The following is a 23496-nucleotide window of genomic DNA, read 5'->3' as shown; positions in this document are numbered from 1 at the left end:
GTGGTGTTATAATATTTCTATTTGCTAATGTATTTAGCAACACTAAAATGTAAAAACCAAGTTCATAATACGCTAATTATTTAAAATTATCTTTAAACAGCGTAATAACGAAAATAAACTATTTTGAGTAAGTATCTAATTATTTTAAATATTTAGTAAGTAAAACTTCTAAATTTACAACTGATGATACTGAGAAATAATCAAACTTTAACCGGTCTTTAAATTTATGTAGAGTTTGACCCAAAGTGTTGGCGTTTTGTTTTCAATTCTATAAAATAATTATTGTCTTTTGTGTTTGCTTAAAGTTAAGTTGTTATGAGAATATTAAAAGAGAATTAAAATTAATGTAGGATTTGCCCAAGTTTGTTGTTCTTAATATTGATTTGGTGTTTTATTTTTCATTTTACAAAAGTTGTCATTTATATTTGCAAAATTCATTGTCTTAATTTGTGTATTTTTTACGATTTACCACTTATAAAAATTTTATAATTTATTTTAAGTATAAACATTACTTCCACAGTTTAAAAAGTGCAAATAAATAATTATACAACATTGTTTAAATACAAAAATTAGATACATTTTTCAAAACTAAATATCCCGTTTTTCTGAGAATTCTCGAAGCATGGATTAAATCATCTAGTTTAATTTCAAAAACTGACATGAACAATTCTTCGAAATACGCGTAGAAATTATTTAACGCTCAGACTGTAAAGCTTCTGTATTTCTCTCTAGAAAAATAAAAAAGCGAACATGTGCGCGTCTTTTTTAAGCGGCGCAACCTAGAAGGTCGTAGGTTAATTGGTTCTGACATCACCGCAAATTTAAAACGCACTTTCGTTAAGTAACTGCATAACTAGATCGACGTACCTCGCTACTTCAAATAAGAAAATCACTGCCTCCTTGATTTTGCGTTCCAAGTTGCTAAACACTTTTGATTGTTTACGGAACCGCACGTACAACAATGTCACAACAATCAGACTGTGACAAACTTCGCGCTTACCATCGTTGCTTGTGCGCGAATTTTTGGATGACACACTAATAATGCTGCAGTCATCGTTTTCTCCAGATCTGGCCACCTGTGACGTTTTCTTTTTTCTGAAGCTGAAAAGGCCCACGAAAGGACGACGTTAGGCTACGATTGAGAAGATAAAGACGACACCGTAGGAAGAACTGATCAAGATCACAAAAAATAATTTTTAAATTGACATTCATCATCATCGTAACATCGTCAGTCCTAAGGCTGGTTGGACACGCACCTCCACTCCTTCCTATCCTGAGCTAATCTTCGCATTTCTCTAAGACTAGAACAGCGCACTTCCTTAACTACGTATTTATGAACACTAATCTAATCTAGGTCTACCTCTACCTCCTGACTACTGTTTCTGCCTCTAATATGTCTCTGATTAGACCTTGAAGCCTGAGAAGGTGTCGTAGCAACCTATCTCGTTTATTATTTACTGACTTCCATAGAGTCCTCTGTTCTCCTATTATTTCTAATATGTCTTCATTTCTAACTTTCTCTATCCACGGTATCCTCATCATTCGACCGTAACATCACATTTGAAACCCTTCTAACCTTTTCTTTTCCGCCGCGCCCACCGTCCATGTTTCTTTTTAGAATTTCTGAATTAATCGTTCGCGAGCATAGAAAAACCAATTTCCTTATTTACTTTATTTTCCTAACATTCCGCACTTATTCTCATGAATAAATAAATAATTTTTGAAAAAACACAATATTCGCGATACTTTTTGAACAGATCTCTTAAACTCCCGTTTATCCGAAATGATAGGGACGCAGCGGCTGTTTCTGATAACAAAAATTTCGTATAAACAGAAGTCCCACGTGCCTCATTATCGTGAAATATGATCGTAAAACGTGCGTACGTAGAATACTTTGATATGGTTGTGCGCCAAAATATGATTGAAAAGTTTTTAATTGCTGAACAACAAACCTCGTTTATTTTGCGTTCTTGCAGAAAAAATATGTCTTACTTGTCAGAGGGAAAAACAGGAATTTAAATTTTAGTACCCAGTCTTATGAATAAAGAAATAAACTCAAAATAATGTTAAGAGGAACTTTAATGTTAAAAAAAAGAAACAAAAAACTTTTAATTCGGAAAAGTTTGTTCGGATAAAGCGGATTTCGGATAAACGGTACTGTATACTACCATTCTAATTAAGCTTTGACATTAAAACACTGGTAAATCATATTGGTACAGGTATTTTTCAATGCAACAATCTTTAAAGTCGGAAAAACTGTAGAAAATGAATGAGTGTTATGAGATAGTATTAGGTAACACATGAGTCAAATGGGTTTTGGCATAATGCTGTCAATGATATATATCTGTAGATTCATGGTTTCAAAATATATTAACATAAGACTTGATACTAAAATACCACAATGCGTGCACAATATTACGAAACGAATTCGCAAAGTGTGCGTTGGAACATGCATCCTTTTACACTTACCGCGTAAAAATATCAATATGCAAATATACAAAATACATGCACCTCTGTACAGTTAANTTTTTGTTTGGGACATACTTCATTTGTGGTTGAATTTACTTGAAACATCATACATATGCTATTTGATATTATTATTCAAATGAAAAGAGGTTGCAACTTTTCCATGGGGTATATTTTGATTTATTTGTACTCGGATTTACTCGAAGGTTGCTCATTGTTGAAATTAAGCAAATACGTGTTTTGACAATTTTTAAAATCAACCCTTAAAGATGAAATGTTGTTGCTACGTTTGTATTTGAAATCTAAGATGGTTTATATTACATAAAATTAAAATTTTGTAAGGGTGAATTGGGAGTTAAAATCTTTTATGGGTAAACAATATTAATTTCTGCGAGCGAAGCAATTAGATTATCATAATTCAATGAGCAAGAGATTAAAAGACCAATTACAGCAAAGTTTTCGTTGATTGTACCTATGTGTGTTAAGTAAGTCAAGTTAACTTAAGTGAGTTAAGTGTAGATTATGAAACAGTGAACACACCAACCGAAGACGGCCTTTAGAGCCGAATCGGGACACCATCAGATTTTTAGGGATGTTTGTTTTGTTTAAAAGATTTTGAGAATTCGGTTAGTTTAATACAGTGTGAATACTTAGTTATTCTCATATAGATGTGGTTGAAAATATATTGTAGGAAAGATTTATATTATATTATGAATGATGATATATTTCGAGTATTTAATACTTATCATAGATGCCAATAGTCTTACAACCATTTCCTCCTACCAGCTTTACATGGTAACCAATGGGTTCCCCTCGAAAGTTATATCTTGCGAAGTGGCATGTGGTAATGAATGTAAATAAAACAACATGTAAGAAAATAAACAGAAACCCTCAATTGGAATAATACAATGCGGTAAACAGTTTAACCACTCGCGGGCCGACGTCCCAGTTGGGGCCGCCCTTGCGATGTGCCACCATAGTCGAACTCGGTGATGTAGTTGTGTCCGATGAAGTATCCTTGATAACGATTGTAGACTACCTGTAATAATAGGTGTTTGCCACACCTAGACTCCAGCTAAATAACCAGGCATTCTATGTATTGGTCGTATGCATAGATCACTCCCAATGCTTATCTTTACATTGGTAAGGTATGTGTAGAGATTTATCTCTCTACTGGACGCCCTTGTGCCGGTATCACCGCAGCTTTACCAATACTTAGGTCACTACAGTAACCGAGCGGCATGGCCTAGAGGTTTAGACCAATGCTTAGCATTCGGGAGGACGCCGGTTCGATTCCGGGTCCGTCTGCCTTGGTCCAAGTGTTTCTGTGGTTTCGTTGGATCACATAGGCAAATGCTGAGGCAGTAATATTCCACAGATAATCCTTCGTTCTCTTCCGTCTTCATTTCGTCCGTCTCATCATTCTCACCCGAACCACCATCCACCCATTCCCACGATTCCTGAAAGCAGGCTGAAGAGGGCCTTCCGCCCTACCTTCCGGCATAATCCGGAGGGACTGCCCGTCCATCAGTATTACTGGTTACTGGATGGTAGGAATGAAACACCCAAAAGTTTTTTTTTTCACTACAGTATATGGCCAATCAGTGAGTGGACTTCTACCCTCATTAACACACGCCACCCATAGGTGCACTGTTACTCCAGGCATATCTGACTAGATCTGCAGTGGACTACCTGACCTACAGGATTTACACTCCAAAAAAAAGGTGTTTCCGGTCCGTCGGCCGTCCACCTTACACTTCTACAGGTCTTACATTTCAATAATAACAACACCAACACTTAAAATACATAATACGTTCACAATAACTAATTTTCTCAATATTATCAAATATTAACTGCCCTTACTTTCTCACCAGATTATTTACCGCCCTTACGCCATTTTACATATCCTCACATGCCGATTTCCACTTCACCATTGCCCTTTTCCTTCAGCGGCTCTCTTTGGTTTCATTCTACGTATATTAGTCATTAATATTTGGTTAGGCCAGGGGTCGGCAACCTGCGGCTCTTTGGATGTGAAACTGCGGCTCTTTAGTTCTATACGAAAATATTACACTGGTCAACACCATTTTTGTTTCCTTAATTTTTTTTACTTTTATTGGGTATTTCTATAGCTCTGATTATGAAAAAAATATTGGATGATTGCTAACAGCTTTACTTTTTGAAATATACGATTTTANGCCTAAGGTCAAAAACACCCCACTAACATACCTCCACCCCCTATATCTTGTTATATTTAAGTATTTTTCTATCTATTATTGATTTTTAATTTAAAGGGTGGGGGTAGTTCAGGTCTGTCTTTTTACACGATTAATACGAGTAATTTACTAATTATAGTGATTATTTTGAAAAGTACGATAATTTTGCTCCATGTACGATAATTCTACGCTACAGGTACGATAGTTTCCTCGCTTCAGGTTGTGAACACTGGACCAGGGGCCACATGCGGCTCTTTGGATGTGAAGCTGCGGCTCTTTAGTTGCAAATGAAAATATTATTTATTTTATCAAAAAAAAAAAAAACATTTAAAAATCGTTCTGAATTGATTAACGAGGATTAGGCACTGATTCCATCTCTCAGTCAGTTGTACTCGCTTTTCACCGCATCCCAATAGTCTTCCAGATTGTTACAGTGACGTGATGAAGTTGGCATGTGAAGTGCTGACTATCTTCGGATCGACATATTCGTGCGAGCAAGCCCCTGCACGAATATAATTAAATGTAAAGTAAAAAGCCAACTAACAAATGAAAATTTAGAGTCGTGTTTGAAACTTAAAACAACAAGTTATGAGCCAAATTTATCCAAACTTTTAAAACCATGCAAAGCCAACAACATTGAATTTGTTTGCTCAATTGTATGTTATTGAAGTAGAAGTTAGTGTTGTATATAAATAGATATTTTTCTTATGAATAAATAGATATTCTTTCTTATGAATAAGATTAGTTTTTATCAAAAAAAATGATTTAAATGCGAGTAGCTACTATTGGCTCTTTAAAAACTTTGAAATTTTCTAAATTGTAATTTTCGACTCTTCTGACTCAAAAGGTTTCCGACCCCTGGCTTAGACCATTGCTTAACATTTGGGAGGACGCCGGTTCGATACCGGGTCCATCTGCTAGTCTTTTTCCAAGTTTTTCTGAGGTTTCCTTGGATCACTTAGGCAAATGCTGGGGCAGTAATATTCCACAGATAATCTTTCATTCTCTTCTGTCTTCATTTCGTCCGNGAAATGAACTAAATCAATAAAATGACTCAAAATGAATTGAATATTTGTGTAATGTCTTTCCTTCAAATTTATTTTTGTTGGTGGCGTAGCAACGCGCGCTGGGTTCAGCTAGTAGTAAATAAACGTTGAATAAATAACATTTGCTTTGTTCAAAAGATTTTGAGAATTCTGCTGGTTTTTGATTGCTTTCAGTGAGTACTTTGTTATATTCAGATATATGTGGTTGAAAATGTATGTTCCACAGACTCACCAAATTATGCATTTTGCTTATACGACATAAAGAAAATTATTACAATAAAATGTCTCATTTCCATGTTACGTTAATTTGTATACACATACTCTTTCTGTAATCAACAGCACAAAACGCCACAACATGCTAAATGAGACGACGAAAAATTCTAGACAAAACAAAAATTTCTTACCAGGCAAATAACTAAATACATATTTAGATTTAATGTAATTTTTTAAGTAATAGTCGGTCCTTGAGTGATTTAGAATGCTGTTAAGCATGTAGGTGAAATTGTTATAATTAAAGTATAAGTTAAAACAGGTTAAAACGATAAAGATTAGAAATGTGTGCAGAAACAAATATAATTATTTGCAGCAGTTCTCTTTATACATATATATTAAAGTATGCAACTAAAATTAGAAACTATTACAATTAGAATAATATTAGGAAATTTATTACTATTCATAAAGAACTCTAAAGCTAATTCAAGATACTCGATTGGATTTGATTTAACATATGCTCATTGATATGTCACGTGGTAAAAAGATCAATATCTACTACTTCAGAAGCTACTGAAAATATATTGAAAATATGGAAATTACCCCTTACATTTTTGTGTTTAGAATTATCGAAAGAAACGCACACTAATAACTTCTGTTTCTTAATTTCTTAAATGGACGGTATATTATAGTTTTGCACATTTGAGTTCAATGATGTCTTCTGAATAATTTAATAATATGTCTGTTCACTTAATTAAGAATATTAAATGAATTTAGTTTTACGCCTGTCCGACAATCACGTTTGGTGATCGATTTGTCACCCACTTTTTATTATACCATTGTACCGAAACGCTGAAAGCGTATATAATTTTTAAAATTAAGAAATCGAATATTAAAAAAGAAAGTAATATGACCTTCAATATATGAAGTCACTTCTATGCTCGCGAACGGATAATTTAGAAATTCGAAAAAGATTGTTCAAAGTGTATGTTTGGAGCATGATGCTGTAGGGGTGTAAAACATGGACGATGGGCGCGGCGGAAAAGAAAAGGAAGCCTTCGAAATGTGGTGTTACCGGCGAATGATGAGGATACCGAGGATAGAGAAGGTTAGAAATGAAGGGGTATTAGATAGAATAGGAGGACAGAGGACTCTATGGAAGTCAATAAGAAATAGGCGAGATATGTTAATAGGACGCCTTATTCTCAGGCATGAAGGTCTGGTCAGAGACATAGTAGAGGCAGAAACAGGAGTTAGTATGAGTAGAGGTAGACCTAGATTAGATTACCGTTCATAATTAGTTAAGGATGTGGGATGCTCTAGTTTTAGGGAAATGCGAATGTTAGGACTGACGACCTTAAAATGATGATAATGATAACCTGATCGTACCTTAATAATCTAACTTATTTTAACACAGTAAAAAATTTTTTTTGAGTTATTTTTGGTCTTTTTTGTTAAAAATTCTAAATTAGTAGAATTATAGACTTGGTGGTCTAAAGAAAAATCACTCTAAAAATGTTTTTCTTATTGGGTTTTTTAACAAATATTCTTATGACAACGAAAAATAAAATCAATTAAATTAATGTATCTTATAAATCAATAATAAATCAACCCATCAAAATTGGAAGGTTATTTGATTAGTTTGAAGCGACCTCGTCCATTATTTTGACGTTGGGAATTCAAATGAAATTGATTAATATTTCCATAATTAATATTACTTAGTTAATTGCGGTTTTATTAATTTTTATTGGAAGATCACGGATTCTCATTGTATAACATTTTTTCCTATTTGAACTTCGTGCAACAATTCTTATCTTTGTTTGCTTTTGTGCAAAATATTTTGTATGCATTGGTTGCAGGAACTGTTAAAAAAAAAAACAAGAAGAAAAATGAATACTTAGTAATGAAAAGCAAAACATACGCTATAAGAGATTGTTTCAGTTCGTAACAACATAAAGTTTGGACAGGTTTTTTCTACTCGTATTCTTGAAGTTCTCCACGTCCATATGCCACATATGTACATACATGGCGATGAAATAGAAAGGTCTGTTGTGCACTTCTTAGAATAATGTTGTTCGTATATGACGAATGTTTTAACTTACTTCACTGGAGAAGAATGTCTGCATCACGAACAGTTTATAAATCAACGACCTCTGGTTGAGAGGTTCTGTAGTTAAACGTAAAACGTGCATATAATTAAGGACTAATAAGAATGAATAACTATGACGTAAAGCTTCAGAAGAAATATGTGAATGAGAACACATGCTTATACATGCACTGTATATTTTTATCAGCTTTATTACATCTAAGGATGGATTTATGTATACTAATTATACTTATTTATTAATTGAACTTATTGCATAAGAATACTTAATAAGGAGAATGTAAAAAAACTGTCTAAAGTTCTAAAGGATTTTTAATCTCAAATATTTTTTCCAGAAGAACCAATTTCTAGCATTTGGATTGATTATATGTAAAAGGTGTCCCAAAATTAAAGCAAGATTTGAATTAAATAAAAGACATTTTTTTTATTGAATAGTATAGTACATTGTACGGATGCGAAACATGGACAGTGGGCGCGGCGTGATAGAAAAGGTCAGAAGCGTTTAAAAGTGGTGTTACCGTCGAATGATGAGGATACCGTGGATAGAGAAAGTTAGAAATGAAGACATATTAACAAGAATAGGAGAACAGAGGACTCTATGGAAGTCAGTAAAAAATAGACGAGACAGGTTGCTACGACACCTTCTCAGGCTTGAAGGTCTAGTCAGAGACATATTAGAGGCAGAAACAGTAGTTACGAGGAGTAGAGGTAGACCTAGATTACTGTTCGCAAAAGTTAAGGATATGGGTTGTTCTAGTTTTAGGGAAATGCGAAGATTAGCTCAGGATAAAAAAGTGGAGGTGCATGTGCAACCAGTCTTAGGACCTTACGATGATGAGAATAGTACACGAGACAGGACTATGTATGGAATTACACATAGAATAAATGACCTCCATGGCTTTGCTGACACTTTTATCGAAATTTGCCATGACCATTTTACATAAATGTGGATTAATTTCGTTGATGTAGCGTCGAATGTTCTCCTACAATGCACGCGTGGTTGCGGGCTCGTTGACGTAGACCTTTCATTTCAAATAACCCCATAAAAAGAAATCTGATTGTCTTAAATCACATTATCTAGGGAAAAGAGAGTAGTTATTATCATCGAAACGAGAGAGTACTCGGCCAGAAAATTAGACTTGGGCATTTTAGTTCAGAAGACGCAATCAATATCATTAAAGACTGACAACCTTATGATGATGAGAAAGAGCGCTCAACTTAGTTCATTATTCTTCTGCGAATTAGTTCGTTAGTTCGCTGTTAAGACGCTTCAGGTTCGAAGAAGATAGATTACACTATCTATATCTAAGAAGTCACTTCTCTATCATCTTTCTAGTAACTTTAGGAATTGACTGTTTCGCTCTGATTGAATTGAAAACTATTATTGTACTAGTAACTCAAGTATAAGGGTTAACAAAAACATATTAGGTACATGTCCTAAACTTAAAACTCGATTCCTTAAGAGCTTCAGTAGTTATTAATTGAAGTTGGAAAAAGGAAAAGTGTGATGTCTGGTATAACGAAGCTTCCAGCCCAAAATTCGCATCAAACAGTGACATATCTTCAATATGTTTGGTTTTGGAACATTTGTTTTTCGGCTCAATAAATATATTTCAATATACCTATATGGTAGTTCGCTTTGCATTCCCTACAATCAATCTTTTACAAACCTGACTTTTTTGTTTTTTCTGCTTTATCCTTAATATTAACAAGAATTTCACCGAAGTAATTTTTGTTTACTTAGATCCATTTGATCTAGGGTGCTAAATTGTTTACATATTGTAATGTTCGTGGGTTTAACAAATTAACTTTTAAGAAGAAAACTATTTATTTACACTAATTATTATTGAACTTAAAAACACTATTAAATTATTACTAAACTTAGGTAATTATTTTATTTATTTACAGTACTGTTACTATTCACTGTTCTATTGATTTCACTTCTATCACTGTCAATTTATTTCTTGATTCACTTCTGCGACGGTCAATTTATTTCTACTCTACTTCGGCGATCGTCTCTTCCTTTAAATACTTCCTTGCTTCCTTTCGGGAACATTCTCGAGCCGTCTGAAAAAGTTTTGTTTTCTTCGAACTGTTTAACTGTTTTCTCGGAACGCAGGTACGACACACACGTTTACAGATACGGCGCACATGAAGAAAGGCGCCCGCGGCTAGTCGGCGAATCGATAAGCCGCTCACATACACATATGCCCGATCGCACACAAACACGTTCGTGCTCGCTACAATATTTTATTAATAGTTATATGGTAGAAAATGTTTAGATTTATCTCCTGATTCTATAAATGTCTGTTTTCTAATAAAAGCAATTTCGTTATTATTTATCTACTTAAATAATGTTTTACAATTTGTTTTTAGCGACTAGAAACATTTAGTGATGAGCAAAGCAAGACTGTCATAGTCTTGGTATTGGTTTTGGTCTTACTCGAATACTTCTAGTATTGGTCTCGGTCTTGGTTTTGGCCTTACTGATATAGTTTAGGTCTTCATCTTGCATGTTAAGTCTTGGTATTGCTCATGTAATATGTTACTTACTATCTTTTTTATAATTCTTCTAAGCAAAAGTTTTTCTATTTACAGACATAATAATTGTCTGAATAGTTGGTTTCCTGTCATGTACATGTGAGCTTGTCACGACTTTTAAAGAAAATAGTGTCGATAAATGTGAGACTTATGAAAACTCAAGAACTCACCTTTCCTTCTATGCTTACATTGACCCTTCCTCTAACGCATAAATTGACCTTTTAGCGAACAAAATAGTACAAGGTAAAGTTTATAAGATGAACCTTCCACTTTTCGATATGTAAAACTACTTAAAAATCTAGAAAAATATCTAAAGAAGTCGTATTTAACATGGAAAGAAATGTTTATCAAATCAATTATATTAATACAGTAATTAAAATTTAATAAATTAGATAAAATGCTGAACCAGACATTTGCTAATCATGTGAGTACTAATGTAACAAAATAATGTACAGGGTGTTTTATCCTAAATAAAATACAGGAATCATATGATGATCTCAAGAATTAAACAGAGCTTTGTACCATTACTCTGCCATCATAATTGTTTTGATCATAATTTTTTTATAAATAAACAAACAAAACGTTTAGGTAAATATCTAATGCTATGAGACAACCTTTATACACTACAAATGCTTATTTCTGATGCTACAATAGACAAGTCACACAAAGAAATAACAACAAATAATATAGAACACGATAAGAAAATTTACTAGATGTAGAAACGACTGCCGAACGTAGAGAATACAAAACGAATTAAATCAATAGTTTTTTTTGTTTAGCTTATCCTTGAGGAGGGGAAATTTTCAAAAGACACCCCTTGGGGGGGTAGTGTTGGATTCGCCTAAGCGCATACCGACTAAAACCCCTCCTCGAGTAGGGGTGTCAACCCGAAAGTTGTGACTTCCAAGGGAGGATTGTTGGAAAGATTAGGGAGGCGGAGATAAACGAGGGGAGGGGATTGTTTGGGGCGATTGGTGTGGGTGTCCATTCACAAAAGTAGGGTGGACACTCGCTCGCGCTAAAAAGCGTAACTAGAAATGAGCAAAAATAAACAGCTCAGTAAAGAAATTACCAGGGCCTTCTGAAACGGTCGTTTGGTTTAGGGGCAAAGTAGGAAAGTGTCAAGATAGACGGGTTTGTGTAACCTGACAATGAGGGCTTAAGATGTGCTGCGAATTTGGTTGCAACCTAGGGGAGAGAAAATAGACCAGTTTCTTTTAGAATTTGGGTATTTCTGATGAACCTTGGGTAATTGAGTGCTGAGCGAAGAATCCGCACGTAAGTGCCTTCGAGAATTTGAAAGCGTCGGGGATGGGTGCAGTCCCAAATGGGGATGGCGTAAGAACAAACTCCTAATGATTGCGTTAAAAGCACGGATTTTTGTTTTTTGGGAGATGGTGTTACTTCGGAAGAAAGGTCTGAGTGCGATGAATGCACCCATGGTCTTATTTGATGGGGCGGTTATATACGATGATGGAGGGAGGTTTCCAGAGTCTACGTGAGAAGAAAATTGCTTCCGATTTGGTCTCGTTAATGGAAAGTTTCCATTTTCGGTACCAGTTTAGGAGCAGGGGCAGAAACTTATTAATTCTCGTTGTGTTTTGTAGAATGGTTTTGGAAGAGTTTATGAGGGCAATGTTGTCAACGTTCGAGCAGTCAGAATGGAAGTGTGGGAGGGCATGTTCGCGCAAAACAGGTTAATAAGTATGGGAGATAACTTGAAGCCTTGTGGCGGGTTTACTGGTAGAGAGAACAGAGCTAATCAATACTTTTTTCTTTTGAGATTATTCTCGAGGAGGGGAAATCTTCAAAGGACACCCCATGAAGAAATACGTAGAATTGAAGAGGTTGAACAGCATAGAATTTGAGGTTAGGTAATCAAGGGAGAAACCAGTTATTAGTAAGAGGTGCATGCAGGAACGGTTGAAGTTAGATTTCTAGGTAAAGGTGATTAAGGACAATAGAATACAGTAGAAAAGAAACAAAGGCATGCAAGAGATAAGAAGTTGAAATCTACATTGAAAAAATATTTAACATTGTAAAAGAAATAAATTTAGAAAAAAAATATCACAAAAAGAAACAATAGCCTTCATTCGCCACAGAAGTATGAAAAGGAACACGTGCCGCATGTCGATGACTAATTGGTTCACACGCAACCATATAGAAATGTGTGAATAGTGTTATCTATCTATAAATGGTACCTAAAACTTCTTTATCACGGTTTTTCCCAAAATGTAACTTTTTCTTGAAATGAATCGATTATGAAAAACACATGAAATGATCTGGGGGATGGTGTTTTAAATATTTTTTATTGAAAATAAACATTTTTAGATTGCCGTTTACAGTTACTAACAGTTCATTTTGGCAGTTACCGTTAACGGTTAAACTCCTACAGTACTGCTTTTAGTTGCAAAAGGTCTATTTATAAGAATCTCAGACAAAAAAACAAGGGGAATGTGTTTTAAACAAATTTCTTCATAAAGACATTTAATCTATAAAAATTTCACTTATCATAGATAACAGTCACTACTCAGTCGTTTCTGATTTCGCCTCTATAGTTGCTTCTACATCTAACCTACTCAACTTAACATAATACAACACAAACTAACTTAAGTTAGATTAGGTTAAAGTATGCAACAGTGCCCCCTTCCCCAATTTTATATACATAAATTGTATCGTATGAACGACTGTTGAGGAGATATCACTTTTTAAACGAATGCAACGTGAACTGTAAAGGCGAAGTCAGAAACGGTTGAGTAATTTTTTGATTGCTTTCAGTGAGTACTTTGTTATATTCAGATATATGTGGTTGAAAATGTATGTTCCACAGACTCACCAAATTATGCATTTGTATTTTAAATTAGAAATAGTCCTTGGAACAATATTAGTTTGTTTGTAGTTAAAGAGAAATAAATATTTTTTAAGTACATAAGTATCTACATAAATAAAAATGAATCGCTAAATGTGTTGCTAAGCTCAAAACTCGAAAACGGTACGACCAACTTCGATATTTCTTTTCTTTTTTAATGTTCCTGTACCAAATTCAAACTGTTCCTAGCTGTCAATTATAGAGAATTGCCAAGTGTATGACGGAGCATCACTTGAGCACAGCTCAACCGATTTGACTGATTTATTTTTTGTTGTATTTGTACCTAATTGACAGGACAAGGAATGCGTGAAAGAAAATTTTTGGAAAATACACGGGAAAATCTGGAAAATCAAACACCTATTTCAACATTTTAAAAAATTCAACCTCTGCAGGAAGCAGAAAGGGGTTTGCAAAGATTGTATGGAAGATTTTTGTTTTCGGTCAAATTTACTTGAAACTTGGTCTTAATGCTCTCTCGTTTAATTTGTGAAACACCTAATTTTTGTTCGGGACATATTTTATTTGTAGTTAAATTTAAATGATACTTTGTATTTATGCCCTTTGATATAATTAATCAAATGAAAAGAGACCGTAATGTTTTTATGGGGTATATTTTATTTGAAGTCGGATTTATTCGAAGGTTGCTCTTAATACTCATTGTTGAAATTAAGCAAACACGTGTTTTGGCTATTTTTAAAAATCAACCTTTAAGGATGAAATGTTGTTGCTACGTTTGTATTTGAAATCTAAGATGGNCTTTTAAGTGCAATATAAAAGAGTTTATTTTCAATAAAAAATACTCAAAACACCCTCTCCCCGATTATTTCATGTAATTTGTTTATGATTAAATCATTTTAAGCCATTCCCAACAAGAAAAAGTTACATTTTCGAAAAAGCCGGGATATGGAAGTTTTACCCTATAAATATAAATTGCATACAAAGCTATCGAGAAAGATTACGTTTGAACGATCTTCAATGACGTCTATTTCATTGTATTCGGAACTGACCCAAAAGAATAATTATTTCATATCCATCAATATAAAATCATCAAATATTTTTTAAAACGCATTCGTTTTTATTGTTTTTTAGTAGTTTGTAACGGATATATTTCTATTGTGGCTGTCAAATTAACTACAATGACGTTTACTTTTGGTCCTTGAAAAATTCATAGTTAGATTAACAATAAATGTGCAATTAATTCCCTCATATATTCATATCAAATCAAACATGAACACCATTGGTCATCTTTTTGGCCTAACAAAAGCCACTGAAGTTCTGATTGTAACTCTTGTTGGAATCTGTTGTACTATTTTCGATGCTTCGATTTTGGACTTGAATACCAACTTAGGGAAAGTTTGGTCGGTATCCCTCGACCCAGATAAGTTCTCACAAAATTCCCAAATGTTTATCAAGTACCTTTTGAGTGGAATTGTTTTAGTTCGGACGTTTTCGGTTCATCTCTATTTAGCCTTTTACATTGTCATGTTATGGCCTGCAGTTTTTGTAAGTGCATAATTGAATAATAATACAATTAATCGAAATTTGACCAATTTTGTCACTGTATTAATTAATGTAACATAAATTGAGGAAAAAAGAAGATACTGAATTACATCAACTAGGAACAGAAACCTAGCCGCCCATATGGCAAGCGAACATTTTATCACTAAACCATCGATGCTTCTTGTATAGTATAGTATGAAAATAAATAAAATTAACAAAAATACTGGTATTCAAGGGAACAAAAAGAGGGAAAGAGCGAATATAAAGGTAGGAGACGAAGAATTAGAAGAAGTGGCTGATTTTAGGTATCCATTAGGAAGTGAGATACGTCAGGACGGAACGAGTAGTAGGGATATAAAGCAGAGGATAGCGCAGGGTCAAGTCACTTTCAATAAAAAGAAGTAATTTTTGTGTTCGCGAACGATTAATTTGGAATTTCGAAAAAGATTGTTAAAGGTGTATGTTTGGAGTACGGGTGCGAAACATGGACAATGGGCGAGGCGGAAAAGAAAAGGCTAGAAGCGAAATGTGGTGTTACAGGCGAATGATGAGGATAGAGAATGTTAGAAATGAAGAGGTATTAGAAAGAATAGGAGAACAGAGAACTCTATGGAAGTCAATAAGAAATAGACGGAATAGGTTGGTAGGATACCTTCTCAGGCATGAAGGTCTAGTCAGAGATATATTAGAGACAGAAAGAGGAGTAGAGATAGACCTACAGTAGATTACTGTTCGCAAATAGGGATGTGGGTTGTTCTAGTGTTGGGGAAATGAGAAGATTAGCCCAGGATAAGAAAAAGTGGAGGTGCATATCCTGATCAGACTGATGATATGATGATGATGTTCACATTATTAATGTATTATTTGTTCAAATTTAATAACGTCGTCCGTAAAATCGATAATACCAAAAGTGAAATGCAATTTTTGTCCGTTCTGCTGAACGATACGTAGGGTCTTTGAAATCAACACTACTATTAAAACCACTTAACAGAGTTGATAGTAGCGAAAGTACCTTTTAATAACCACGCATGTAATATTAAATATGTTCTTTTTCTCTCACAATGAAATTGCAATTAAACAAATACTTTCATTTCTGATTTAAAACGTTTAGACCATTTCCCATCTTCGAATTGTTTATTGTTTGAAATAAGAATTATTTAGGAAGAACGGCCAAATCTTCTTCTACCCTGGTTGACTGTGGGTGCAGTAAAGTCTTTAGGGATGGGCTTCTTTGCATTTACGGCTGGCATGTATGCTTGCTTTGTATACGGAGCATGGAGACCTGCTTGCATCGACTTCTTTTTTGCTCAGATAATAGATAACGCTCCTTCTATGTACGCCTGGATAATTGTCTTAAGGTAAATGTATCTATCATTACCATTATGATGGTTTGACTATTTGTAATGGCTTTAACTTTTTTATTTTTTGTTTGTGATTAAGTAGGTTAGGTTATTAATTCTTTTTTTTATCATTTGAAATTTTCAAACGTTTATAACAATTTGAATTTGGCGCCTAAAATTTAAAAAAAGTTAACGGATTCATGCTTCAATTACCTTTAATTTTTGATTTTCAAAACTCTTCAAAAATGACTGATATATGCTCAAATAAGGGAAAATTATAAAATATGATCGTGAGAGGTCATGTGACGGCCTAGACGTCTAAAATTTGGGAAAAAGCTTTTTTTATTATTACTTACCTACAGCATGGTTACAATCGATTTCCGAAAGAGCTAAGGGCATTGGGCATTTTTTACCATCTTGCCCAAGAAGGTCCTTGGCTCTTAGCTCTCTAACCAACGTAGAGAAAATTAGCCAAAAAGTACCTGCATTGCGTAAATAGAAAATAAAGTTACGAGTTGAAAAGTCATTTTTGGATTTGAAACAAAATTAGAAAACCCTTTAGTCCAGATTTTTTCTCTTCCATGCTATGCAAATCTTTTATTATTCGATGATTTCCAGACAACCATGCTGCTTATCTGATTCAGAAAAGACACATGTCCTAATTACACTTATTTTTCTTTTAGTTACTATCGAGACCTAAAATCATTGACCTTTGGAGGTTTGGAAAAAAATTTGGACAAAACAAATAACATACCAGACGAACTGGTTATTCGTAGAAGAATGGCTCGTTCTATCAATGCGGATCCTCTAATTGATAACAAGAATGAAAATTTTAATAACCGTGTCAGATCAGAGACGAGTACAATAGAATCAAGATCTTTAGACTCACTTTTGGTAAGAATTTCGAACGACGGCTATGTAGAGGGCAACGTGAGCAGTGAGGTATTTGCACCTTCAGATGAAGACCCCAAAATTGTAAATTACGTGCAGAGAACGATTAAGGTACTAGACATTACCGACAGCGATATACAAAGAGCCAAAATGCAGCAAAGGAATAGATGTCCATTACCTTCTTCTGGACATTTATTACAACTACTAGACTCTAATGGTAAAAATTCCGACTATTTTCTTTTCTGAATAGGAAGTTCTTCAGATAATGCTATTTTGTAGTCCAAAAGACAGCGAATGAATCAATATGGATGAGTCAAGATGGGGCACTTCAAAGAAATAGACTACATGGAGCGGAAGTCTCAAACAAAACTGATAAAGTCAAAGAAACAGTTGAAAGTTTTCCTCAAGAATCAACAGAAATAGAAGACAGTGAAAGCAAAAGTCCTAAAATGGAAGAAAAGAAAGAAGTGAGGAAAATAAACGGTATTCTGGAACGTAGAAGACCCATACAGAAACAAACGGAGCAACAAATTTGTAACGAAGAAGTAACAACTGTTAAAAAGCCTTTAACAAATCCAAATGAGGACAAAATTACAGCTAAAAGGGAAAATTTAATTCAAAAAGCCGGCACGATGTTTAAAATTTTACATACGGATGTAGAAGAAGATAAAAGATCGAGGTTAACCCCTTCAGCAACATCTTCACACTATTTTTCAGGATCTTCGGTTTTTTCATATACGATGTCCACTTTCGTTCATCAGTTCGTTAGGGATATTGAATGTGAAGTCGAAAAGAAAGGCAATTCAGATAAAGAAATGCTTATAGATGAGTCAGAAATTTATACAACCAATTACGAAAGGGATGGCTCACAATTGACATCCGACAGTGAAAGCGCTGAACTTGAACTTTATCATTCATCCGTCATGCATTCAGCATGTTGTAGTAAAATAATTCAACCCGTTGACGGAATAATATATTTAGGATTCGAGGGTAAATGTTACACCACATCATCTGGTTATCCAAAACCGGAAGAGACAATAAGTAAGACAGAAACACTTACGCATAAGCAACCATTGTCAGTTGAATTGAACATGGCATCCCCACAAGATTTTCTTGAACACTTGAATCAAGATGAACCAATAAAACTCAGAAAAAGAAATAAATTGCTTCCCAAATATGTCAACGATGGGTACACACAAGATTATTTAAAGAAGCTTTGTAAAACTAATATTTTAAATGAAAAATCAGTTAATGATCAATGTTGATTTTTATACAAATATATTATACATTATCTGACCAGTATTTTATTAAGAACAAAGAGGCGCAGATAGGTGCGAGACATTTAGAACAATTAGCTTAAGTTCCCATGCGTCAAAAATTTGAACTAGAATCGTGCAGAGGTGGATGGAAAAAGGGCGGAAGAACTATTAGGGGAAGATAAATTTGGGATTAAAAGAAATAGAGGAACGCGGGAGATCATTTTAGCTTTATGGGTAACAATAGACAAAACGATAGAAAAAGGAAAGAGTGCATATATAGGACTTGTAGATTTACAAAAATCTTTTGACAATATTAAATGGGACAAGATGTTAAATATACTTAAAAATGTAGGGATGAGTTGTAGAGATAGAAGACTGATACTTAATTTGTATAAAGAGCAACAGGCATCAGTCATAGACCTGGAGCTGCAACGTAGAGAAGTAAATATTAGGAAGGCGGTCAGACAGGGATGCACAATGTCACCGCTACTTTTTAATCTATACATCGAAGATGCGATCAACATCATTAAAGACAATGTAACTGTAAGGATAGATATACAGAGGCAAAAGATTAGTATGCTTTTAGATTTGCAAATGATATAAGTAGCAGTATTAGTATCCAGCAAGGAAAAGTTAGAGATAGATTTAGATAAAATGGAAGCGGTATTGACAAACACTGTATTGTATGAAAATAAATGAAAGTAAAACAATAGTACTGGTATGCAAGGGAAGAAAAAGTAGGAAAAGAGCGAATATGAAGATAGGATACGAAAAATTAGAAGATGTGGCGTATTTTGGGTATCTAGGAAGTCAGATAAGTCTGGACGGAAGGAGATATAAAGCAGAGGATAGCACAGGGTCGAGTCGCTTTTAATAAAAATAAGGCACTTCCATGGTCGCGAACGGTTAATTTAAAAATTCGGAAAAGGTTGTTAAAGGTGTATGTTTGGAGCGCGGCGTTGTACGGGTGCGAAACATGGACAGTGGGCGCGGCGGAAAAGAAAAGGTTAGAAGCGTTCGAAATGTGGTGTTATAGGCGAATGATGAGGATATCGTGGGTAGAAAAGGTTAGAAATAAAGAGGTATTAGAAAGAATAGGAGAACAGAGGACTCTATGGAAGTCAATAAAACATTGGCGAGATAGGTTGGTAGGACACCTTCTCAGGCATAGGTTAGATTACTGTTCGCAAATAGTTAAGGATGCGGGTTGTTCTAGTTTTAGGGAAATACGAAAATTAGCTCAGGATAGGAAAAAGTGGAGGTACATGTCCAACTGATGACCTTATGATGATGAGCAATATTAACTTTAAACTTTACAAATATTGATACTTGTGGGAATTTATTTCTCCAGCTGACGATGAGTGTTGACATTAGCTACAAGAAAACACCGGTGATAAAAGAATTGTATATAATTTGTTCGTTGCCTGATATATTGTATAAATAAAAAACACCGTTTCGTTCAGCTGAAGTGCACAATTTGTGGACATAGTATAAAGTAAAATTAAATGAAAAACAATTAAACAGAACTAATACATTACCGAAATGAAAATNCTAGTCAGAGACATATTAGAGGCAGAAAAAGGAGTTAAGAGGAGTAGAGGTAGGCCTAGATTAGATTACTATTCGCATATAGTTAAGGATGTGGGTTATTATAGTTTTAGGGAAATGCGAAGATTAGCTCAGGATAGGAAAGAGTGGAGGTGTGTATCCAACCAGTCTTAGGATTGACGACCTTATGATGACGACAGAGTGACAATTTATTTTTATTAAATGAAAATGGTCGAAAAAAGTGGCAACATACACTACTTTTATTTTCTTCTTTTTAAGTTTTAAATCCAACCCTTTTTAAGTCAACTAACAAATATAAAGACAGAAATTAATGAGATTAGTGGGCTAATAAACGGCATACCTTAGTGATAAGAAATATTGATTTGTCTTAGTCTTGCGAAAATGACCAAGATTGTCTATATACGAGACCAAGACCAAACGAACAAGATCAAGACTAAAATTTAAGGTCTAACGAACAATACCAAGACTAAAGCAAAGACCGTAAGACCAACACCAAATACGCAAGACTAAACGAACTTTTGTGTTATCTTCCCCAATGTTGAATTAGAACTGTTTTTAAATGAAAGCGACTAGAGGCGTGGAAAGTTATTCATTTAATTTGCAATCTTAAACACACGTTTCGCCTTTTTGGTCGAAGGCTTTATAAAATTTATGAACATGTTAGTTTGTATCTCATTTTTGAGATTAGTAATCTAGTAAGTACTATAATCTTAATAATTAGATAAAGACTAACATCTTGTTCATAAATTTTATAGCCTTGAAGTTTCGACCAAAAACGCGAAACGACGGTTTAAGATTTCAAATTAAATAAATAATATTTCACCTCTCTGGTCACTTTTATTGTAACAGATCTAAACGAGGAATTATTGGTTCATTATTAGTTAAACTATCTGAACCAGCTTTAATATATACAAAAACATTTTTAGTATTTGTAATTATTGTGTTGGTAAATAGAAAAATTACTAAAAGAAACCTATCGGATCAAATGACAAAGACCAAGAGCGAGGGCATATCAGAAAGACTAAGATTAAAACCGGGACTATATTAGCAAGATTACGACCAACACCAAGATTAGATGTATTTGAGCAAGACCAAGACCAATACCAAAATTGATATTGGTTTTGGTTTTGCTTGGCTCATCAATAGCACTTCTACGATTGTAGATACAGAATATTTTTGTTTTAAATCCTTCTTGTTACAACATCGAAAACCACTTCGGCTTGATTTTCAGTTGTTAATTTAAGTATTATATAATTTACAATCGAAGAAATAAACAGAGGAATATCTTTACGAAAGCTGCCATTAAAATCGTGTAATTTCCAGCATTTCTTAAACGTCGCGTCGATGCTTATAACGTTGTTTATCTGAAATTGGAATGTGCTTTTTTATTGTGCATGCGCGGTTTTGCGATGGCTTGATATTATCTAAGATAAACATCACAAACTTAAAGCTTATTCTATTTCGTCGTCGTTTCGTGGTGTTTTGCTGGACAAATGTGTTCGCGCGGTAGGTGATGATTATGAATTAGTTACAATTAACACTATTAAGTGATACTTTCAACAAAATACTCACATATTAATGGACATAAAAGTGTTGATGTGCGGTTAAGTGTTTTCCGAAGCAGACATACATGAAATAGTTCTGTAGGCATCACGAGATATATACATAGAAAGGTAGGAGGCAATGTAGTAATATAATAAAAGTGTCAATCTAACTATTATTCAAGTAACGAATATGAGCCTTAACTACTGTCTTTTGACAATTATCACCAGTGGTCAAGTTATCTAGGCAGCCGTTATCATAGGGACGATGCAAAAAACTGGCGGACGCCGTTTACAAATTCCAGGACGACATGATTCATATTTCTAACAGTAGAATTTTTTGCAGATAGCGATACAGCAGTTTATATTTACTTAAAATTAGTAAAATTTCTACCCAGTTGTAATCACGTATCATGTAGTCCTGGAGGAAAACGCTTTTTATGTTGACAGTTTAAAGAGTATTGCAATGTTGCAATCCTTCTTGACTGAAGTTGAAGTTTAAGTTGGAAGGATGCTTGAAAAGAATATACTAACTCGCTGGTTTATGTAATATATTGTACTTCGAAAAATAGACTGGTAAAATACAACTTAATGCAGGCAGGTTGCAAAAGGTACATCTCTTATGTAGTGAGATTCCAGTCGAACCTGATGTTGTGAGACTCGTAACAGAATCTGATCTAGCCATAGATATGTTGTGCCCTAAATATATATTTTATGTACGAGGATTTTTAATTAGGGTCCTTGCGAAGTGAGTTAAGACTTAGAAGTCAAAATCAATCCTCCGCGAATATAAGTTCTTAATTTTACTTTATTTACAAAGACGATACACATTAATCAACCGCTTATTGACTAACTTATAATATATTAGTTGAAACGATTTAAGTGGTAGTATTCGATGTTCTCTCTGTTTTTTTCTCTTTAAAGGATTGACTTAGAGTGAGTTCTAGGAATTTCCAAAAGTAAAACATCTTTTACTGAAGATACCCTTTTTTTAAGTACTTTTCTCACTTCTTAGAAGGTTTGTGTAAGCTAAACTGAATAGGGTAATAAAGTGTATTTACAGCCTGTCCTACTATCATACTAACCTGAAAAAATCAAAGCTCAAACTTTATATTTTTTTATCTCCATGAAATATTACAGCTGTCAGAAAGCTTTAATTCATTAAATTGATTACTTGTCATACCCGTTTAAAATAATGACATTGGGTTCAATAAAATAATAAGCTGGGTGTGTTATGACATATAACCCAGCACACTGGCCCGTGCTGATGATGTCAGGAATCGACGCCATATTATATTGGTGTGCTACCATGTTGTACTGGTAAGACAAGTGTGACGTAGTAGTTTATCAAATGGCGTGTGTTCACCAAACTTTGAGGAATCTTTTATTATAAGTAACGTTAATAACTTTGGGAGCAAAATTGTTGTAAACGAGCACAAATACTATTCTCAATATGGCGTCAATTTGACGTCAACGCACTAGCCGTATATTTCGAAACGGATCAACAGTATGGCGTAGATTCATGACGTCATCACCATTGGCCAGTATGGTGGGTTATATTTCGGAACACACTCGTTATATTACATTTGTCTAAATAATGGCTAATGACCTATACTGACTTGAAGAGGTCAAGAGGTCAACGTTTATATTTATTTTTCTCTATGAAACATTATACTTGTCAGAAGGCATTTTACTAAAACGACATGATTTGGTTAATAAGGTAACACGATATATTATATTTGTCTAAATAATAACTTTGGGTTAGATAAGCTATATAATAAAAATGTAAGGATTAGAAATTAATATTATTCTACAGGGTGGACCGTAACAGCAACATTCAAGGACTCTGTATTTTTTCTTCGTCATTGGGGCCGCTATTTCACCTGCTAAAATGCTTAATAAATCATTATACAAACAAGTAATAATATAAATATTACTTACTGG

At 34.2% G+C, this 23496-nt stretch overlaps 1 protein-coding gene across 1 annotated transcript; it reads left to right on the top strand.

Moving 5' to 3' along the window:
* Positions 1–14578: 14578 nt before the first annotated feature.
* Positions 14579–18448, top strand: LOC108733616. The gene is made up of 4 exons (XM_018464858.1): positions 14579–14955; positions 16114–16310; positions 16976–17400; positions 17463–18448. Exons 1-4 carry the CDS (start codon positions 14680–14682, stop codon positions 18446–18448), a joined length of 1884 nt encoding a protein of 627 aa, XP_018320360.1. The 5' UTR covers positions 14579–14679.
* The last annotated feature ends 5048 nt before the right edge of the window (positions 18449–23496 follow it).

This window comes from Agrilus planipennis, unplaced genomic scaffold (genome assembly GCF_000699045.2).
Source record: "Agrilus planipennis isolate EAB-ADULT unplaced genomic scaffold, Apla_2.0 scaffold67, whole genome shotgun sequence".
Lineage (NCBI taxonomy): Eukaryota > Metazoa > Arthropoda > Insecta > Coleoptera > Buprestidae > Agrilus > Agrilus planipennis.
The sequence above is the reverse complement of the archived record's forward strand: the minus strand, read 5'-3'. Positions and strand labels throughout refer to the sequence as shown.